The 21100-nt window shown below is 41.5% G+C and overlaps 1 protein-coding gene across 1 annotated transcript in view; it reads left to right on the top strand.

The window, feature by feature from the left end:
• The first annotated feature begins 900 nt into the window (after nucleotides 1–900).
• The window catches only part of BCAS1 (brain enriched myelin associated protein 1), a 55739-nt gene continuing 35539 nt past the window's right edge, over nucleotides 901–21100 (top strand). Inside the window, exons 1-4 of the mRNA XM_049816292.1 lie at nucleotides 901–992; nucleotides 6423–6496; nucleotides 6603–6684; nucleotides 16537–17120. Of these exons, the coding sequence (XP_049672249.1) occupies nucleotides 902–992; nucleotides 6423–6496; nucleotides 6603–6684; nucleotides 16537–17120 (831 nt within the window). The 5' untranslated portion in view covers nucleotide 901. The remainder of the gene's footprint in view (nucleotides 993–6422; nucleotides 6497–6602; nucleotides 6685–16536; nucleotides 17121–21100) is intronic.

Here is a 21100-nt window from a genome sequence, read left to right as displayed (position 1 = left end):
GGTGTTCAGCACAGTCGTGATTTCTAACAACAGACTGTCTGTGTTGAGCTGCCCTGCAGCCATAAAGTCAAGTATGTATTTGAACAGGTTTGGGTGGCCAGAATGCTCAAGACCAGAAAATATTTTGAGAAGGGCTAGGAAGGTGGACTACTCCACCCCTCTGTGTGTTGGCACCCAGTGTTTGTGAGCACTCCCTGGGCTGATTACGGGCGGCAGAGGCAGGGGCAGAGCCGTGGGGCTGGGTGAGCGGCATCTCGCTCCGACCAGCTCCTGCTCCCAGGGGTGCTGGGTGCCCCAGCTGTCCTCTCCCAGGTAACTCCTGCTGCTGGTGGTTTGGCTTTTCTTGGGTTTTTGCTTTTGCTCTTCTTCTGCTGCCACTTCTGTCCCACGCTTGAGCAGAGTCCTGCATGCGCTCTTGTGCTAAATGATCTTGGGAGCTCCTGCAAGTGCTTCGCTTATTTTGTCTGGGCTTTAAAGCGCCTGGTATAAATTTTCCCTTTCTCTGCACCGGGTTTTTCTGCAAAAGAACAGAAGAACAAAAGGATCAACTTTCTGACAGCCCGTTTCTACCAGCCAGGTTGGGATTGTTCACCTCTGCAGCACTGTTGAACTGTTCCCTCCCTGAAAGCCCAGGGTGTGAATGTTTGAACTATTTTACTTTTCCCATTTGGCTACAATGCAGAGTGGCTGAAAGAATTGTATTAAAAACTGCCCCTAGAGCCTTAAGGACTGTAATTCTGCATGTCCTGGATGCACGGGCAGCTGCCAGGTTGCTATTCATATTGTTCTTGGGTGTTCCTTGTTTGCTCTAGGTGAGTCATCTCAATCTTTCCTTCCCCTGTCCCTCCACTGCTGTCTATTGTGTGTCCGCTTCTCCCCCTTAGCCACTGACGATGCTCAGATGCGTTTGTCCCCTGGTTTCATCATACCCAACACGTGTCTGAGTTATCTTTTTTCTGCAGGAGAGCAATTGAGACCTGCACTGAAGGAAGGTAAGGAGACTTTCTAAAACTCTGTCCTATTGCTAGTCCTTCCTTGTCTCCAGATGAATCAGAGCAGGAGCTTCTGCTTTTCTAGCTGGACACTGACACGTGCCCATGTTCACCTGTTTTCGGAGAGGCAGGAGAAAGGGCAGGGACAGTCTAAAGAGCTGAGGATCCAGTCCTTGCCCTGCGGCCATAATGGAGGCTGGTTTTTGCATGAATTAACGCACGCTAGGTCCTTCCTCTGCCTCTGGAATATACACAAGTTTATTTAAGTCTTTCCGCGACACCTGCAGAGTGCACATATCTATAATGAAATGAGATGCAAAGAGAACTAAGTAAAGTTGATTATTTTTTCTGACATTTAAGTACAACATGTGGCAAGTTTTAGTGAAGAATTAATTGTGTACTTTTTTTATTAATAGATACTGTGACAGGTCATTGTAATATTCTAGGTTGGTCAGTACATTAGAAAGGTCAGGCTTATCTGGCTTTAGCCAGAGTACACAGTAGATCATGGATTTTGTCATAATTTTCTCTCATAGTTTTCAAAGGTTTTACCACTCTGCCAGGACCAAAACAATTGTTTTTGAGAGTGAGAGAAAAAGGAGAATTTTACCAAGCCTTGAGCTCATGGTCGGGGCACACTACAGTTCATCTAAAGTTAAAAAAAATCTAAAAAATACAATTATTTTCTGCATTACAATAGAAGCAGTGGAGCATAATTTGGGAAAGGAACTGTTTCAGAGCTGTGTCTGATCTGGAGGCTGGTAGTTCATGTTCCTTTTTAAACCAGTCGGGCTGCATTCCAGCTGGTCTGAATGAGCCCCCCCCCCCAGGGATAATATGTTTGAAACTTAAAAACCCCTGTATCTAGAAAGGAAGCCTAAGGATGAGAATGAGCTTACTCCCATTCCTCTCAACTTCTAAGGGTTTTCTTCTCATTTTGAAAAAAGTTCTTTCATCAGGATCATCTCTTTTCCTCTCTCAATCTCTGAAAATTGTCTTGTCTCTGTAAATGTTGTCAAATCTCCTCTCATAAAATAGATATCTTGCCAACAACACCTCCCAGGTCTAGTGGAGGTTTGCTCCATACTCACAGCTTACTACAGAGACCAGCTTTGTGCTTTTCAGACATAGAATGAAGGACACAAATAGGTCCTGCCCGGTGATTGTACCACTAATAAATAACCATGATTAACAACCGAGACAAACCAAAACCACCCAATGGAGACTCGAAGTCAGCATCCCAAGAGATAGCGTAGGGTTCCCAGCTGGACAGAGGTCCTCAGTGATTGACAGTCTCTGATTCTGCCCACTAGAAATGAGCATGTGGCCAGATCCTGAGAGTTCCCCAAGACTCGCAGTTCTCAGGCAAGTGACTCCACACTGGGAGTCCTCAGCATCTTTTACAAACCCATTTGCTTGTGAGGATTTTAGCTGGGTGCCAAGATGGGGCTTGGTGCTTAGCTTTTGGCAGCCCACGTTCAAAATGGTGGTCTTCGTAAACTCATTGGTGAAAAAAGACACCAAATGAGAGCTTTGTGGGAGCCCCTTATTTTTCAGAAAACCTCTTTGGCTCCACATTTAGTAATTTTAGCTTCAACAGAAGGTGTTTCAAATGAGAGAAAAATGGATTTGTTCATATAAACTAGAGGCCTGAACACTTAGGGAAAAAACATAACCATTTTATGTTAATGACAGAATTGGAGTAGCTTATTTATGCAGCTCTAGAGACACATATGAGTGCAATCAGGTGCAATATTCTTTACAGCAGCAATTTCTAGATGCAATGGCAGCAACGAATAGCTGTGACATTACTTGCTTGGCAACTTGAAACTCTGCCAATGTGATACCATTTTGTATGTGTGTATTATCACTTCTGCTGATACTCAGTTTTGTCTATAGGTGGCAGTGACCTTTCATTTTTTCTTTAAAATAGGGCAGAAGCACACATACATACCTATCTTCCTAATTTTACTGAAGAATCTGGGCCGGGACTGTGAGACTGTGGGGTTGACTGAGCTCTGTACCCAGAGGAATGGCCACAGGCTTGTCACCTTTCTTCAGTAGCCACTTTGCCCCAGAGCATGCCAAACGTGCAGTTGCAATACCGCTCATACAGTGTAAAACCCAGTGCAATACAATAATCAATTGCTGTTGCAAGGAAGGAAAAAGTCTGAAGACATATTATATATGTGCATGGTGGAGAACTGCATTTGGCGTTTTGGGATCATATTCCCTAGAGGGTTATGTAGCAAGTTTGTCCCATTTTTAGGAAAAATAGCCTCCAAGTCTTGTCCAGCTTTCTATGCGAGAGAGGGTTCTGGTGAGTGAAAAACCTTTAAAAATTTCACATAACCACCGTGTGTGTTTTATTTCAGTGAGAATTATAAATTCACTGTAGAGAATGGGTAATCTCTCCTAGAGCAACATATGCCAGACACCAGAGCCTGTGATCTCTGCTCTGTATCAGTTAAAGATAACTCACCTGACGTGAGTAGAGTTGCATCAACAGGAAACTGGAGCAATTGAGAATAAAGCTACAAATCATTGTCAAAATAAATAAATTATATAAAAAAAAAAGGAATTTGTTTCTCTCACTCCCTGTGGATATGTACTGATTTGACAGCACATGTGAAAAAGGAAGCACGTAACCTGCAAATACTCCATCCTCTGCTTAAGTTGTCTCCTGGCATAAACCAGGCGGCCTTGTGAATGGAAAACAAAAGTAAATCCTCCAGATTCAACCAGATACTAAATTTACCATCGAGACTAAGCAGTAGGATTTGAATCTTGTTTTCTTCTCTTCCGATAGGATAATGCTTAAAGTTGCTAGGAAACAGAATTACATAGCAAGGACAAGAGGCCATTGTACATCCATGGGGAAATGTTGGCTGTTTTCCACCATAAATCAGAAGTTCTGATTTATAGTGGAAATATCAGCTGAGAAGATAAAAACCCTGTAAAATAACTCTTTACTCTGAAATCAAGGCTCAGTCCTACAGCCACTATTTATGCAGCCATTCTCAGCAGCACACCACTGCAGTTCATGTTTCAGCATCAGTGGGGGCCGTTCAGCGCGGCATTAGGCACTTCGCAGAGAACAATAACCATCTCTGGAGAGAGGCCCAGCTTAGATTTTACATCAGCTAAGATGCAGCATAAAATAGAAGCCAGATCTGGACCATCCCTGTAAAGCAAAGGTTTGTAGATTGAGGTTAGGAAAAAAACCACAACCAGCTTGAGCTCTGTAAATAGTAACTGGAAGCAGACACCTGGGGCTGTGGGCTGAAAGGAGAGCTGCTCCCAGTTCTTGCATTCAAATTCTAGCGAGCGAGATTTAGCAAAACTACTCTTTTCCTTCTTTTCTCCAATTGCCAAGGGTTGTTTAATTAAAACACTAAAGAAGTTGCTCTCACCCTTATCTCAGCTCCTCCACTGATTCATACAGGCATAAACCAGAGCAATAATAAAACAGAAGAGCACTTGGTACCCGTGGTGGCTGTGCAGGACATCCAACAGCAAGAGCACTCAGGCTGGAGCTGGCTCCAGCCCTCTGCCTTCCTCTCTTTGGAGACCTTACTCCTTCAAGGTGTGCCTTAGAATAGTTTCTCCTTATTGTTTATTTGTGTAGCTTTAACAGTATATATACATATATATCCTGAGCCAAAGTCAATAGGAACCTTCCTCTTGACTTCAGCCTGATTTGCCCTTCAACCATGTTGTGGGGAGTGTGTTTGGTCTTGTCATGGTCTAACCCCAGGCAGCAACTGAGCACCACGCAGCCGCTCGCTCGCTTCCCCCCCACCCAGTGGGATGGGAGAGAGGATCAGGAAAAAAGTAAAACTCGTGGGCTGAGATAGGAACAGTTTAATAGGACAGAAAGGAAGAAACTAATAATGATAATAACACCAAAATTATAATGGCAATAATAATAATAATAGGAATATACAAAATAAGTGATGCACAATGCAGTTGTTCACCACTCACCAATTGATGCCCAGTTAGTTCCCTAGCAGCAATCTGCCCTGTCCCCCCGCCCCCAACCAGGTCCCCCCAATTTATATACTGGGCGTGTCATGCCATGGTATGGAGTATACCTTTGGCCAGGTTGGGTCAGCTGCCCTGGGTGTTTCACCTCCCAACTTCTTGTGCTTCTCCAGCCTTCTCGCTGGCTGGGCATGAGAAGCTGAAAAATCCTTGACTTAGTATAAACACTACTTGGCAACACCTGAAAACATCAGTATGTTATCAACTTTCTTCTCATACTAAATCCAAAAATAACACCATACCAGCTACTAGGAAGAAGAATAACTCTCCCAGCCAAAACTAGGACAGGCCCCAAAGAATTTACAGTCCTAAAGCATAGCAAGCTCAGAGGGTACATAAATGTATTCTAAATTAAGAGGAAAAGAAGAAAAAAAAAAAAAAAAAAAAAAACCAAAAAACCCAACAGGCTTGTGTGTACTCATACATAGCAAAAAGGCTAAAATTGAATCAAATGCATTGCTCCTGAACCAAAGTTTAAAGAAATCAGAACAGTTTCACTAAGTGTTGAATTATCTATGGACTAATAGTCATTAACTAGCTAAGATTATGCCTGTATTGTAGTGAGAGCCATGACTCCAGTAGGTGCGAACATAGGAAAGCCATTTTAAACTAAAAAGTTTGGGTATCAATAGTGCTGCACCTGTGGCAACGCAGGATGCTCAAAAAAGACATCCAGGACCACAGACGAACGCTGTGGTGGCTGGTTCGTGTTGTCCCCGACTTGCTGCAGCTACAGTCTTGGCAGCGTTTGAACTAGCCAAGAAAATGTAGCGGGGTTACTTCTGTGAGCTGCAGTTGACTGGCAAAGCTGTCTAGAGCAAGCCAAATACTTCCACAGCCACAGGTGAGAATTTTTCCCAGAGGTTTTGTTATACATAACCACAGGACATCAAAGGCCTAATTTTTCAGAGTTTACATGCATGATATCTTTACATGCTGCCTCTTTTTTCTCTTCTTTTTTTTTAAAATGAAACCCAAGCGAAAATATAAATCCCCACCAAGCTGCTGTAATTTATTCATATATTTTGGTCATCTTCTCTTTATTCTGCTGCTAACTCCATCTTATTATCTACTGAGTCCTAACAAATGCTGCAGGTGTGACTGCATCCAGTTTTCCTTAACAAACAAGAAAAGTTTGTTAGCTTGTACTGTTTTTAGTGACCAGCTGTGAGCCCCTGTGCTTAACTGGGTTTGAGAAGGACTGGTTGGTGCAGATTGATGACTAGGGCAGGTACCTTTGGGAAAGGAGCTGGGGGTTCATTAGGAATTTAAACAGCCTGTCAAAGTCTGTCACCATTGGCTGTTTCTTAATTTGAATTAGGTGGTAAATTCATATTAATGAGAAAGAAGGGGTTATTTGGGGTTTTTTTCCCCTCCATTTTACAGGAACTATGGGGAATACAATGAGTGTCCCAGAGGAAGCTGAAGAAGACAATATGTGCACGGTAAAGAGCTATCAGGTAAGCAAGAACTGCCCATTCTCACCTTCTCTGGTTATTGCATATTGCAAATTTTTAAATCCCATGATGTGCCTGGTCCAAAGAACTGTATTATTTGCTATTTCAGGCTCTATCTGAATCTCCTGACAATATTAAAAATGGATCTGCAGCATTTGTTCAGACGCATTCTCCTGCAATGAATGGTGAAGGTATGTACTGGGAAAGGGTGGCCTATTTGCACTTCTTTTGCCACCAGACAGGCAGAGAGGTATATAGTGGAGCAACAATAAATATTGGTGCATGGTCTCAAATTAAGATGAACCCATGTTTCAACTCTTACTTGTGAAATAGCAGATGTGGCTTTTCAGATGCTTGAAAGTTTAAAGATTACAAAAAGTAAATTAGGAAAACATTTTCCAAGTACTCTGGAAGCTGTTTGTTTAACTGTTCTAAGAATTTTGTTCTGCATCTGGTCCACAAAAAATGGTTTTATGGACTGAAGATTTTGGTTAGCATGAAGTTTTACAGGGCAGGAGTGGTTTGGCACTGGTCCCTTTCAGGTTGCTGCACAAACCTCAGGGTGTCCTGTGATAAACTACATTTGCCTGGGCTCTGGTGGAAATAGTGCCTCCAACAAGCCTTGGAGGAATTGCTGCTGCAAGGAGTACAAATTGGAGCTCTTGAAAGGGGCACGATGTAGCAATGGCACCGATGCAAGGATCAGTGGCCTGTTAGTGAGGTTTTGTGTTTGGCCGGGGGGGGGGGGGGGGCGGGCACAATGAAATGCTGGTTTGCAGACTGGAGTTAAGAGAGCAGTTTGTGGAAGGGAGAGCAAGTTGTCTTTAAATAAATGTCATGGCATCCCTGCAGCTAGCAGGGAGTTACCAGGTGATGATGTTATGCTCAGGTGCCAGATTGAAATATCCACTGGTGGGGAAACTGATGGTCTGGAGCCAGTGTAGACTATAAAAAAAAAGGGGGGTGGGGAGAGGAGGACTGAATGCATTGAAAAAAGTAAACTTATGTAGGCTAGAAACTGAATTTGTTGAGCTTTAAAATATTCCCCAACTACTGTGGAAAAGTAACCTTTGTGAGGCAAATGTTTGTGCTGTTGATCAGGCTGCTTTACTTTGCCAAACCCATTCTCCGGTCACAGTGGGCACAACTCTGGTATTATACAGAAAGTGGGCTGTTTGTATGGAGACCCCCTATAATTTTCTATTTATAAAAGAAATCAACAATGTGGCCTAGACTTAAGGGTCTATCCCCAAATTGCCTAATAGTGATGCCTGAAGATAGGCAGGCTAGAACAGTACAAAGCTTTGCAGAAAAGGAATAACTTGGGATGGATAGAGGAGCTAAGACAGTAATGGGCCAGCAAAATGACTACTGTGTTGCGCTAGGTAACGCTGAGCCACTTACCATTGAGCTCAATGCTTCTCAATTCATTTAAGCTTTGTAAGGAGCTTGAGGAAGGTGTTTCAAGGGATACCTGAGGATGGCACAACAGGAGTTCACTCTGCTGATCTGGCATTTTACCTACATGACTCTAAGGGGTGCTTACCAAGTGCCCCAGGTTGTTACCATATCGAGTGTAGGAAAGGGTGATGGAATCATGCAAGCCCAAAAGAAATGTATCAGTATAAATTATTTAAAGCACAGAGTAATATTGTATTAAGTTGAAAAAGGGAAAAAGAAGGGAGTAGGAAGCTGGTTTGGGGGGACTTATTTTAGTGAATGCAATAAAAGTCATTCTTTTGAAACATTCTGCATGCACTTGGCCTTCTGGGGGTGTTTTGAGCAATTTAACTTTAATAAAAGAAAACTTTATGAAATTCTTTGCAAGCTGGTTACCAAAAAATGAAATAAAATTTAAAATAAAATCCAGGTCCTAGCTACATGTTCTCATCCACAAGATTGTAAAATCTTGGGAACCACCTCTGCGATTTTTTGTGAAGCCATATTTCTGATACTTTCAGTAGCAATTTCAACAAATGATAAAATAAATGTGAGCATGTTTTTGTTCATCTAAACATTTCCATCTTGTTCTCTTATATCTGGTCCTGCGTTCTTGAATAGGTGCATTGCTTTGACTTCAAAGATACCAAACAATTGTTTGTTCCCAATGAAATACATGTAGGGATATTTTTTCTGTCCTGTTTGTCATTTAGAAAAAGTGACTGGCTGTGAAACCTACTGTAAGGTGGTAGGCATTATACCTGCTGTGAGGTTGTTACAACGTAATTGCCTCTGGACCTGAGGTTTTGCAGTGAAATGCCACTTCTGATCCTGAGCTGGGCCTTAGTGGTACCCTTCATAAAGAGAAACCTACCTTGCCCTCATTTTAGAGGTAGTAGACTCTCTTGAAGAGAGCAGAGCATGTCTAATCTGCAGTGAGACCTTTGTAAACAAAATTTAACTGTGTCAACTGCCCGTGTTTGAATTCCAGAGAACTTGGGTTATAGCACAGTAATTTGTAGAGCTAGATAAGTGACAGCTGGGGATGCAGCATGGCTGATGTTATTACCAAGAGGTCAGTCCTATTTACCAGAATTTATTCAAATTGTGTCACAAGACTGATGTTGTAATCCTGACCACCTCTTTCCTGTTACTGTTATAGGATATATTAGATATAACTCGACTACTGCCAGGGCAACTAGAGCATGGGGGGTGATGACAACTTGTTTCTCTTTCTCTGTACACTAATGAAATAAAATCGATATGCCCCTATTAGGTATAAGCCGTGGGTGTTAATGTAGAAATTGCATAGTTGGTGGAGGTATGGGTAAGTTGCTACTCAGTAAGGACATCCCATTTCAGACCTATTTGGGTGGTAGTCATAGCAGCACAGCAACCAAGTTTTGGAGTGATCACACCAGTGGCAGGCTGGACCCTGGGTTCCCCATGGAAAGATGCCTGTCAGCACCCGAGCCCCACTTCTAGTGCTGACATCTTGAAAATCTGGTGTGAACTACATGGCCTGAGCATTAAAAATTTAGCTCCAAGTAGTTTTGAAAAGTTATCTCCCAATATTCATGGGTAATTGCACTCATCCACAGATGTGTGTCTCTCTTCTCACCTTTCAGCACCTCATTAATTTCTCCTTCCACCTTTTGTTGGCTTTGGAGCCTTTTTCTGCAGCACTCATTTGGAGCAGTGTTGCTTCAGCTCACATCTTTGCAGATTCAGCCACATTAATTTTACCAGTGTTTTCCTTGCATTGGGTTTCTTTCTGTTTTCAGAATACAATTAAACCCAACAATTTTATCCAATCTCTGTGAGGAAAGAAAATATTATTTTATTATTCATTGTTAAAAGAACCCCCTCAGCCTGTTACATCCAGTTGAAAAAAAATCTAAGCTTAGACAAAAATAATCAGACTGGTATGGCAATATGCAGATGGTACTGATTACAGTTTAGAATCTCTGTTCCATGGCTAATTTCCTAATGCCATCAAGCTATAATAAGTCGGTTTAAACAGTTGCCTACTAGAAAATAAAAGCCTGTAGCTGTGTGTTTCTGCTGGTGTAAACCAGCAGATTTCTGGGAAGTAAATAAAAGCCAGATGATTTACACTGTCTGAAGACCTAGAAAATAAGTGTACATTTTACTCTTAATATATAAAATGAAGCATATGGCATTGTTTTACTTAAGTGGATTACCTAATTAATGCAATTACTAAATCAGTTTAAGTAGCAAGCTGAAAAATTGAACTGTCTTGTGTGATATTACTTATATTTTAACTTTATTAATGTTTAAAAAGCAGTTAAAATCATTAACTACTTAGATACCACTGAAATCTCCCTGGTTTGTATAATGTAATCAAGGTCTTGCTGAAATAAAAGTGCAAGTGCTGTTTGGACATAGAAGTTGTTCCCATAGAAAATGCAGTTGATAGTATTTCTAAAATGAAATAATGCAAGAAATCGTACTGTAATCTATTTTAAGGTCATAAAGTGAGCGCTTCTGGAGAAGACAAAAGAGCTGCAAAAAAAGCAAGTGAAGCAAGAGGATTTTATTAATAGTGTTAGATGTATGTTTGTGGTCTTTGTCTTGCTAGTTTGCATTTCTGTGATTGCCAGTGATCTGACCATGTGCTGTGCATTAAATGGTATAGTTGATAAATGAGTCTATGAAATCTATATCTGCCAATATAATGAAAAAAGAATCCAGAGAGTTAACTTAATATGACCAAAGGAAGTAATGTTATTTGGAAGAGCCCCGTCACCATCTGCTTCACATCTGGGTGAGCAGATTGGCAACTGGTTCCGTACATTTGCTGCTTCTGCTCAAACAGGCTGACAGATGTGTGGACTTAGGGATTCTTTCCATGACTTGCCTTTCCTGCTCCTAGTGATTATCAGGGCTGCAGACGTTGCATGGAGTGCCAGCATCCATCTTCTCTTCCTGTAATGCCATTTAAATAGTAGTGATGCCCTTACTGCTACTTCATGTCATGTTGCTTTGCAAGCAAAAGGATAGCATATTTGCTCCTGACTTTTCCTAATGTTTTGTGTTGGCCTTTTTGAACTTTAACTAATATAAGTACTTGGCAGACAACAGGTAGGGGGAAGAAGTCCAGAACTAAAAGCCATGTATCTCTGAGATTTGCACTACATAGAGCAGAAATGTATCAAGAGGACAAAATGGGGGGGAAAAATTGTTTGTATTTGGGTGGCAATTACACGCATATAAAAACAATGACCTGCTCATAAAAAGAAATATTACACAAGGAAGAAAAGTTCAGTTAAGATGCAACTCCTTTATTCCAGAGGATAAATCTGATTCAGCAAAATCTGCTACTAGCCAGTATCTAACAGAAAGGGTGTATTGCAATAACTCTGTGTGCCTGTAAGGTGTGAAACACAAGGCATTTTAGGGTTTTGGGTTTTGTGTTTGGTTTTTTTGTTTGTTTTTTTTTAAAGAATGATCATTACTATTCTTGCTGCTAGCTTCTCTCCCTCTATTTTCATTAATTCCAGTAAATCTGTTCGGTAAAAAACAATGCTAGCTAACAGTGAAAGAAAATTATTCTTAGAACATAAATGTACTGGCAACTTTATTTACATGGGATAGTTGAGCAAGGTTGCAAAATAATTTTAGTATCTTTTTTCATAAGAAAGGGGGAAAATGTCTTATTTTGGAATTCTTTAATGCTCCTGAAAACTCAGACTTGTCACAACAGTTTTTTGGGGTCTCCCGCACAAACACAAGGTATGCTTGGGAGATCTGAAAATTCTACATCTACTGTAGCATTGTGATACCAACTCAGTTCTAAATAACAGAAGGAAAAAATTAACCTACACAATATCTGTAAAAATATATCAGAAATGTAAATTAGAAAACTAGCTTTTCGTTGCTAGGTATTTAGATTTTTAAGCTTGGTATTTGCTACAGTAATTCATTCAGGGCTATTCTAATCCATTGTGTTGGCCTACACTGATGGACTTTAGTGCCAAATGTTGCCTTGTAGCCCATAATGGTTCCTTCCTGGCCATTAAAATCCACTGTCTCCATGATTATCTGAACTCCAGGGAACAAGATAATGCTGTGGTACTATAAATACATTGCTAAGCAAAATATGTGTTTGTAACTGGCTTGTATTCAAAATAGTGAAAGATAGTAAAACTGTATTTGTAGCTAATGGCTTGTTCAGTTTAAAAAAAAAAAACTGATTTTTTTTTCTATTGTCAAAAGCAACATCATCAGAAAACATTTTCTCCTAGCATTTATTTTTATGGCATGTTCACATGCTAGTGGCCTACAGGAGGAGATATCAATGCTGAAGACCTTGCCAATTCAAGTTGTTCCTCATTCAACAGCTGAATATTACTTGCGCTATGAAAGAGTTAGTAGGATAAATAGCAGGAGGTGAGAAGCTGCCAATGTAAGACATCACAGGACCTTATTTTATATGTTCCCTATGTGTAAGTATTAGCCATGAGGGTGCATATAACTGCTGAAACCAGACTAGCAATCAAAAGCTAAGGAAAAGGAGCATGTTTCAAGAAAGCATTTGAAGGATTTAACTTGGGCAAACTGAGCATCAAAAATAGATGCCTACCTAGTACGTAGCTTAGGCTGCTGCCAGGAATAAAAAGAGCAAACTAAGCTTCAGAGAAAATCGGGTTATAGTGAAGGAGGAGGGAAGGCAATCTGGAAGTGCTGGACAGAATTGCTTTTGGTCCCACTTGAGGGAGTTTGGCTGCCATCTGTTATGTGCACCAGCCTGAAGTCTGGTTATATTCCCACTGATTAGCAAAAGCAAATCAGCTGACAAAAGCTCAGGCAGCCTTTTCCTTTATGTCAGACTGGTGGCTCTGAACTTCTTTTCATGTCACTAGCGTCCTCAGGATTCCTGCCTGCATCTGCCATTCCCTCAGAGTGCTGTGTCTTGGTCCCAAAAACATGTGAAATAGGTGCTTTGCTGCAGGCACTCTACACTGATGCTTTCTGAGCTCTGCTGCCTGCCCATGGGCTTCTGGGTGCATTAGCTCCCATAATGAAGAGAAATAATTCCATACCTACATGGTCCATTTGGAGTTCACATGGCCTGTGCTCACCTTAAGGCTTTGTCCATTACAATATTTTATTTGCTGGCTCTGTCTATTAAAACCTAAGCACTTGCTTTTTAAAATTCAGTGCTAATTCTGCAGACTTGGTCCCAGTCTGTGTCAGCAAACAGCGCTGTTCTTCATTCTCGGCCTATGGAAGTGCCTAAAATGCTAAAGTCAAGGATACAAAAGGAAAGGGGAGAAAGTCTGTCAGCAATTCTGAGCAAGGAAATGGCATTGACATAACGTTGCACTAACCATTACTCTTATCTGTACAGTTTTTCTTATAAGTCAAGGAAAAAATGTCTGTCTTATCTAGCAAATTTCAGAAAAAATGTCCTTATTTTGAGCGTGTTCTTACAGAAGAGGGACTTTGTGCAGCTATAGTTTTGCCTTTTTAACATATCCTGACGAAGTGAAGGGGAAGGAAGGACAAATCTTCCGTAGCGTGACTGTCTTTTGTTAAATACTTGAAAGGAAAATGCCTGTGTAGTAGTAGTATGGAGTGCAACCTCACAGCAGTGCTGTAAATTGTATATTGATTTTAGTTTCAGAGCAGTTATTAATCTCATTCAGAGTGAGCAGCTTTGATCTACTTGCAGACCTGGCCTAGAATTTGGTAGGTTTTGCTTCTATTCCTAATTCTACCTCTGGATTGTGGCATAACTTTGGAAAGAATGGCACTTCTGTGTCTCTCTAAAACCAAAATATCAGGCACTTTTCATCCAAATCCTGCAATTTTAAAGCCTTTCTCCTTCACAGTTTGCTGTGAATATGGCATGAGTCAAACTCTTCTGTTCAGCCCACCACAGTAGCGTCTCCTCTCTGGTGGTGGGATCTGTTTTGCCTGGTGTCTGAGCAGACTTTCCCCAAAACAGTTTGAACTGTTTTGACACAAGAGATGCTGCAGAGCTCATGCCAGTGATGTTTTCCAGGTCTTTCATTCCTTCCATGATAATTAGAGATAAAAGGGCTTGATAGGTTCATGAGCTACTTTTTGTTTGGTTGGTTTTCTTAATGACGAGCTTATATTCCTATTTTTATACTAAAGACAGTTTTCCTGTGTTTCATTTTTTATCTGTTACATAAAGCAGAAGTTCAGCATCTGTTACAATTATTTTCCAATGGATATTGTTTCTGCTTTCTTTAGCTGGGGAAGGGTTTGCTTTCTGCTTCCTTCCCAAGTTTCCAACTATAATTAGAAGTTAGTGCTTCAGTACTTTTTCATATAGTACTACAGGAGGCTTAGGAAGCTAACTGCTACTTAGTGGCCCTGAATAGCTGAATAGGTGGTTGAGTAGCTAGTTATTTGTGCCTTTTTTTTGCATGTCAGTACGTTGAAATAGGTGCTTATGAAATATTGCAGAAGAATATTACTGGCAAAGGATTCTTGCCAGTGCGAGTTATTTTCTTACATGAATAGTAACAGACAGAATCCAGGGATAGAAATTTTCTCTATTAGAGTACACACAAAAGTGAAAATCTATTTACTTGAACAGAACAAGTTGCACCGAGGCGCACTGCGTGCTTGCATAGGCCCAAAGCACACTAAGAAAGCAAATGTCAGATTAAAAATGCTAGAAGTAAAGAAGTTAGGAGCCAGCTCCCCGGCAGCTGGTAAAATGCTGGCCGCAGTTGTGAATCCTGCCACCGCAGCCTTTACTTTGTCAGCTCCTGCCTCCACTGCTGGCAAGTATTTCAGTAAAGTCACTTGAGATTCACGCTGACATGCCGCTACACTCCGGCACTTCTCATCTCTGGGGTTTACGGGAGCTCCCACCTCCTGTTAGTCAGGACCACCCCAGAACCGCGAAAACGAGGGTCCCGTGGGGACCCTTGGTCACTGAGCGAAGGTCTTGGGGACGGGGATGTCGCGGCTGGATGCTGGGGCTCTGTCCTCCTCCTGCATAAGACCAGGGTCTTGGGCGCTGCTGCAGGAGGACGGTATCAAAGGGATACAGGCACGCGTTCGGCAGTGCCTGCTGATGCTTGTGCGTTATGCAAAATGCTTGGTGGGGGATGGTGGAAAGTTGGGGTAATTTTGCTGTGAAAAGCTAAGGGGTAGTTTTGCCAGCTGGGATCTGAAATGTTCTGCTTATCTTTAAAAGGAATTTAAAAAATGAAACTGAACACTGAAGATCTGTACTGTGGAAGACAGGCGTTTTAGTCGGGTTTTGTTGGTATCTGGGGTTTTATTTCTGTTAATGTAAAATGTGAAGGGCATAATATTGACTAGACTATTACAATTATCATTTGAAATAATTTCAATTTTGCACTGAACCTGACAATTTTAAAATTCTAATTTAGCAAGTCAGTTTGAGACTGTCAGGTTTTCACAGTTATAATTGCGTAGATCTAAATGCATCCTTGAAATCTGTGGCTATGATTGACAGGGAAATCGGATATATTCTAGTCAAAGTAGGGAAGAGAAGCTCAAGCTGAGGGAGAGCTGTAAGGTTTACCTCTTGACAAGCCACCTCTTGTTTACTGGGGTTTCACACCACATAATCTGTGATTCAGTCTCCCATTCACTGAACAGATACAAGAAAGATTTTTTTTTTCTTTTGTCTCCTGTAAAGCAGGAGTCTTCTGCTCCTGTCTGCATATACAGCATTAGGGATTTTCACTTCAGCTGTGTTATCAAAGGGCCATTGTAATATAAAATCATAAAACATACTTTTCAGATGAAAGATTTTTTTCACACCTGAAGTGTGATGGCCGTGTGTGTACACAAGGGGGAATCATTTGTGAGAGTTTTGAGGGGGTGGAAATGTAATTAAGAGCCATATTGTTTGTGGGTAAAAAGAGTCAGAAACGTAAGGATAAGAAGCCTGGCTCAGATGTGATTTATAAGTATCCAAATCAGGCTTAAACTAACCTACAGACAATAGAGGAGAAGTGCAAGTAGAAACTGCACTATGGAGAGTAGGCAGCAAGGCAAGGAACAGTGTTGGAAAAATGAATGAAATGAGTTATGACTGCACAGCCCTGTGGGGAGTTTGGCAAGCCAGGAAACGAAATCAGTCCTTGCAGTTTCCATTCTTTTTTCCCATTTAGCTTTGACGGAGGAAAGTGTAACATTAATATAGAACTGTCAAGTTTTATTGATTTTTTTATTATTTATTTATTTATTTTGCATATCACTTCTTTAGTTTTAATTGGAAAGTAAAATATCCTCAGCATGTCCACTGGGCTAAGTAGTCAAAACCCTGGGCTGTTACCTGAGCAGCTGAGAGGGGCTGTGGAGAACATAAAACTTGCACCAACTTCAGTGAGGAATGACAGGAAAGAAAATCAGATGGGCAGGTCTGATAGATGAGCAGCAGCTCGTATTTAGCACCAAAAGACAACGGGGTCTCTAAACAAGCTGCACTCTGTGTGGTCCTCCCCAAGGCTCCACGTTTCAGAATTAGTTTATTAAAGAGCAAGGTCCCCATGATTAATTGTACAACCAGTATAACTTCTTTGCTGTGTTGGATAATTACTGTTTTATGCTTCTGTTTGCAGTGGATGCAAAGGCAAGTGTTGCCCGGGATAATGTGGCCGTTTCTTCCCCAAAGACAATGGAGCAGAGCCCCGTTCCCGACGCGGGCGGGCAGAGTCTCGGGAGCGCTGCCAGGAGAGCTCTGCCATCTGCTAAATCCCGCTCTGTCTTTGCGTTTTCATGGTCTGTACCAGGGCGTACTGAAGATCCAGCTACAGATTCATCAGTTGGATCGGCGAAACTTGATGTCAGCTCAGAGGCGCCCGGAGTGAACAAAGCACCAAGTGAGAGCGTGGAGGTTCCCGCGGCAGCTGCGCGGGAGGAAGGCACGCATAAAAACCTGACCGGGGCCCCGGCAGCGGCATCGCTTCGTGACATCGATCTCACGGCCCCAGTGACACCTGAGGGAGGGGATGCGGCTGCCTCAAGGCCGAAACAAGTAACCTTCTTTGACAGGATCTTCAAACTGGAGAAGGGAAAGGAAAGGAGTAAAACGCAAATTGATACCCAGGAGGAAAGGCAGACTTCAGACCTTCCTGACGGGTGCATCACAGCGAAAGAGGCTGCTGGATTACAGAGCACATCAAACAGTGTCCCGCAGGGGAAGGCAAGTGCTTGAGTAGGAATATCCATTTCACTCTTAATGAAACCTCTTAGGAATACTAATAGCGCAGGACAACTCGATGTCATGATGGCTGTGTGAATGAATCGGTGTTGCTCTTAAAAATTATTGCAGGTAACCCCCCGCAGGGGTGGCTGAATGGAGGTATGGAAGAAGAACCCATGGTGGAGTGGTAATCACTCTGATGTCTGCCTCATGACTAAATGCTGGCATCTGACATCGAGTTTAAATTCATTTGTATTTCTACGAAAGGTTTGGGCAAGATAACTGTGTTCATGCTCCAATTGCCAGGACGATGAACAGCAGCCAGCTACATATGAAAGCAAAAATACCTGAAAGTCAAATTGTTTGTTATGCTTTAGGAGCTTGAAGTTTGACACTGGATGGTTTTAAAGAAGTTCTTTAGCATGTTTTGTGCCATTCTTAAAATAGTCACTACTTGAGCAGTAGCTGCTTGTTGCATGCCCTATGTGCCAGTAGAAGGAATATGCAGCAGCAATTTTTGCACTCCTAGGTATTGTGAATTTTTAGTCAAGGAAACATGTTCCCTTAGAATTAACGTTACAGGATGAGAATGCGATATAAGAAGTTAAGTAACTTATCTGAGAGCACACTAATCGAAGAAGGGAGCTGAAAACAAACATGAGTTTAGATTTTATGCTTCCTGCAAAGCTTGATATCAGCAAATATATTATAGGATTACTTTTCAGGTAATTAACTACTGAAAAGCCCATCCCCTCTATGGGGATAAGTGGCATAACTCTTATTAGTTCTGCTGGAGAGGTGCCAGTATACACTAGTTGACGATCTAGCTCAAATCCTGTCCAATGTCAGGAACAGGAGGGAGAACATAGTTGCATGGCTCCCTCATCAGAATCTGTGTGTAAATGCCATTTTAATAGTAACTGCTTTTATTGGCCTTGTTCAGGCTTACAAATAAGAATGCTGTATGACTGCTGATGCTTTGAATAGTGTTAGACATAGATCGCAATGTTCACTGCTTGCACTGACAATATTGCAGGTTGTCTCCAAAAGCCTCTTCAATTTCTATTCTTCTACTTTGTCTTCTCTATCTTATGCCTTCTCAAATTTGAAGATCACATTTGTTGTATAAACTTATAAATGGTAATATTTTTCTGAAGATTCATTTTTAAGACTAAATAGCTGCATTTTTGACTGTTGCCCTTCAAAAGTGGCACCCATCGCTAGTACTTCAGACAGCTATATATGCGCATTTAAAGAACTTGTAGTCTCAACCTAGCAGAATATCAAGTTATTCACTACATAAACAGAACAGGGTGAATAATTCAGAATGAATAATCTATTCAGTCCATACTGGCACTTCTGTTTGTAGCTTATAAGACTGAGTCTTTTCAACACTCTAAATTCCTGCAGATATTCTTGACTAATACACACAAAGAGTAAGTTTTGCCTGCAGCTTGCAAGAATTGTTACTTTTACAATCAAATGCAGAATTTATCATTTCCTATTTTGCTGTGATTCTGACCTTTCACACTCTAGATTGCAGTTTGTGCTGTTGAAGTAGTACAGTGTGAAACTCTAATAAAATAACAACAATGTGAAGTAGCTTTAACCAGAAGTCAGTTAAACATTTGCTGGTAACAAATAGTCATGTTGGCAAAGCTCAAGTAAGCAAGTGTTTGTAATGAGCAACCATCAGGGGATGGGACAAGATGATCTAAATCTTAGCGTGCCGGTTCAAATGGGTACTAGAAGCACTGCTCATTCAGATCAAGCTTTTTTATATCAATAATGCCTAGCTTGCTTATTAATCTTTAATTCTGTTCCAGTCTTCAGCTCTTACCTATCCACATCCTGAACCTCGCTAATGGCAATAACCTGGGAATCCCAGGCCCTCACCAGCTGTAGATTGGTATGTGTCTAAGTGGCTGCAGGATCCTAGCCCACACAACAGCTTTGTGGTGCCTGGGGTCCTGCTTGAGGACAGGTCTCCTGTTTAAAAAAGGTGCCTGTATGTCTTTCATATGTGTGCTTAAAGCTGTACCAGTGCAAATCTTTGAGGACTTGGAAAACAGGGGTTCAAGTTGCTCAGTGTAAACGAGTGGCAGAACTGTATCACAGGGGAGAGTGAAATTTTAATCTTATCCTTGAATTTCTGGACTATAATTTTTTGTCTTTCACTGTTCAAATACAAAAAGGAGTATATATTCAGGGTGGAGTGGAGTTAAGGACCTTTTCTGGGAAAAATATATCAACTAAATGCTGCTGGTATGTTGCCAAACTTACTTTAACTCTGTTTGTAAAACAAAGGCTGTGGCTCTGCCTTGCAGCACAGTTGCCTTCTGTTCCCTCTAAAGTTGCTAGTTCTCATGTGGGATGCAAGAATGACCAAGTCTAATTTAATTGCTGTTACTGTAGTAACTACAAACTGTTACCAAATAATCGTACTAAAAATCCAGATATTGCTGCCAACAGTTTCTTTTTTTTTTGGATTATGACTTGTAGTATCTGTAAAAGCTAAAAGCAAAGCAAAGTTTCCCTGAATTGAGTGCCAACACAAAACAAACAGCATTGCTGGTAAGTAAGAGAGAGGCTCCACAGTTGTAGCTTAAGAGCTGCACAAACATTCTGTGTTTGGTGAACCACTCTTTATTTTTGTGGTCTACAAAACTACATTCAGAACACAGCATAATTAAAACAAGGACAGAATTCATGAATTCATGAAGCATTTACTATGTAAGCCAAAGAAAAGATAAATTATATGCCTGAAATGTTTCACTGAGCCATGATTCATACAAACAAAAGTGCTGGCAGGAATACATTCTTTTGATATGTTTTTCTAATGACTGAGCTGAAACTACAGTGTAAGTATTTAAGGTGTTTATCACCTCTAAATTTGGCTCCTCAAAGAAATGAATTGCACATTTACATAGTATCTGTTAACTTCCAATGCTGACTTTCTTCTCTTATTTCTAGTGTTTTCGTTCATTATTTGCCTCTGGGGCTTTGTGCAGCACATTACGCAGTGAGCTGCTGCAGAGGTTTCTGTGGTTATTTGACTGTTGCTCTGAAAATGGGATATTGTAGGACTCCACATTCTCTCCCTGATTTATATGCTGATGGCCTGATCTGTGCTCCTTCTTACAGCAGTATTCCCACGAAAGCACAAGATGGATCACAGCATCTCTCAAAGTCCAGATTTGAGTTTTATCTCAGTAGCTAATGGCAGCCTTGCCTTGGGAATCCTGGCGTAGGGCTCCCCGTGCAGTAGCGGGTCATTACGGGGCCCGTTTGTGCTCTGCAAGTTGGAGTTCAGGGATTTTTGGACAGTGTCATGCCTCAAGCTCTGTACAGTCTGCAATAGCTTTCACTTCTGCGAGGCAAAGTGTGGCTTTAGCAAGGAGATAACCTGGAACAGCCGGTGCTGCTGGTGGTGGTACCTGTCACCTTTCCAGTTGTCCCAGCTGGTATCTGCTGCTGGTAGCAGCTGTTTGCTACAGTCCTTGGCACAAAGATCCCTTCCTCCTAAACAGAGCGCAGCCCAACACCAGAGCTTGGGCTTGTGTATGTAAAAACTAGTTTGCTTATTTTTGTTTGATAGCATCAGGTACTTCAGTTACGAAGCTAGTTTTGTTTACCACATACCTTCTGCCTCCTGCTTCTTTAGTCTCTTGCCTTGTGCCTTTGTTGCCCATTTAATATCTGAAATAGAGCCAGCATTTTTCATATGACGAGAGCTCTTTAGATGGCATCCCTGGAAGCAGGGCTGCCGAAGCTGGCGTGGCCACGCATGTTCTGCATGGGACACATTGTTCTTGGAGCCACTCTGGCCTGTAACTGGCAGCTGGACAAAGTGGTGTGTTAGACCCTTGTAAGAAATTTCTAAATAGCCTGTTGAAGCACTCTGTGAACTACTGTGCTGTGTTTCTTCCTGGGTAAACTTGGAAAACAGTGGGTGGAGAATTAGAAGTCTGTTCTTGCAA

Source organism: Accipiter gentilis, chromosome 14 (assembly GCF_929443795.1).
Source record: "Accipiter gentilis chromosome 14, bAccGen1.1, whole genome shotgun sequence".
Classification (NCBI taxonomy): domain Eukaryota; kingdom Metazoa; phylum Chordata; class Aves; order Accipitriformes; family Accipitridae; genus Astur; species Astur gentilis.
Note: the sequence above shows the minus strand (reverse complement) of the source record. Positions and strands in the feature narration are given on the sequence as shown.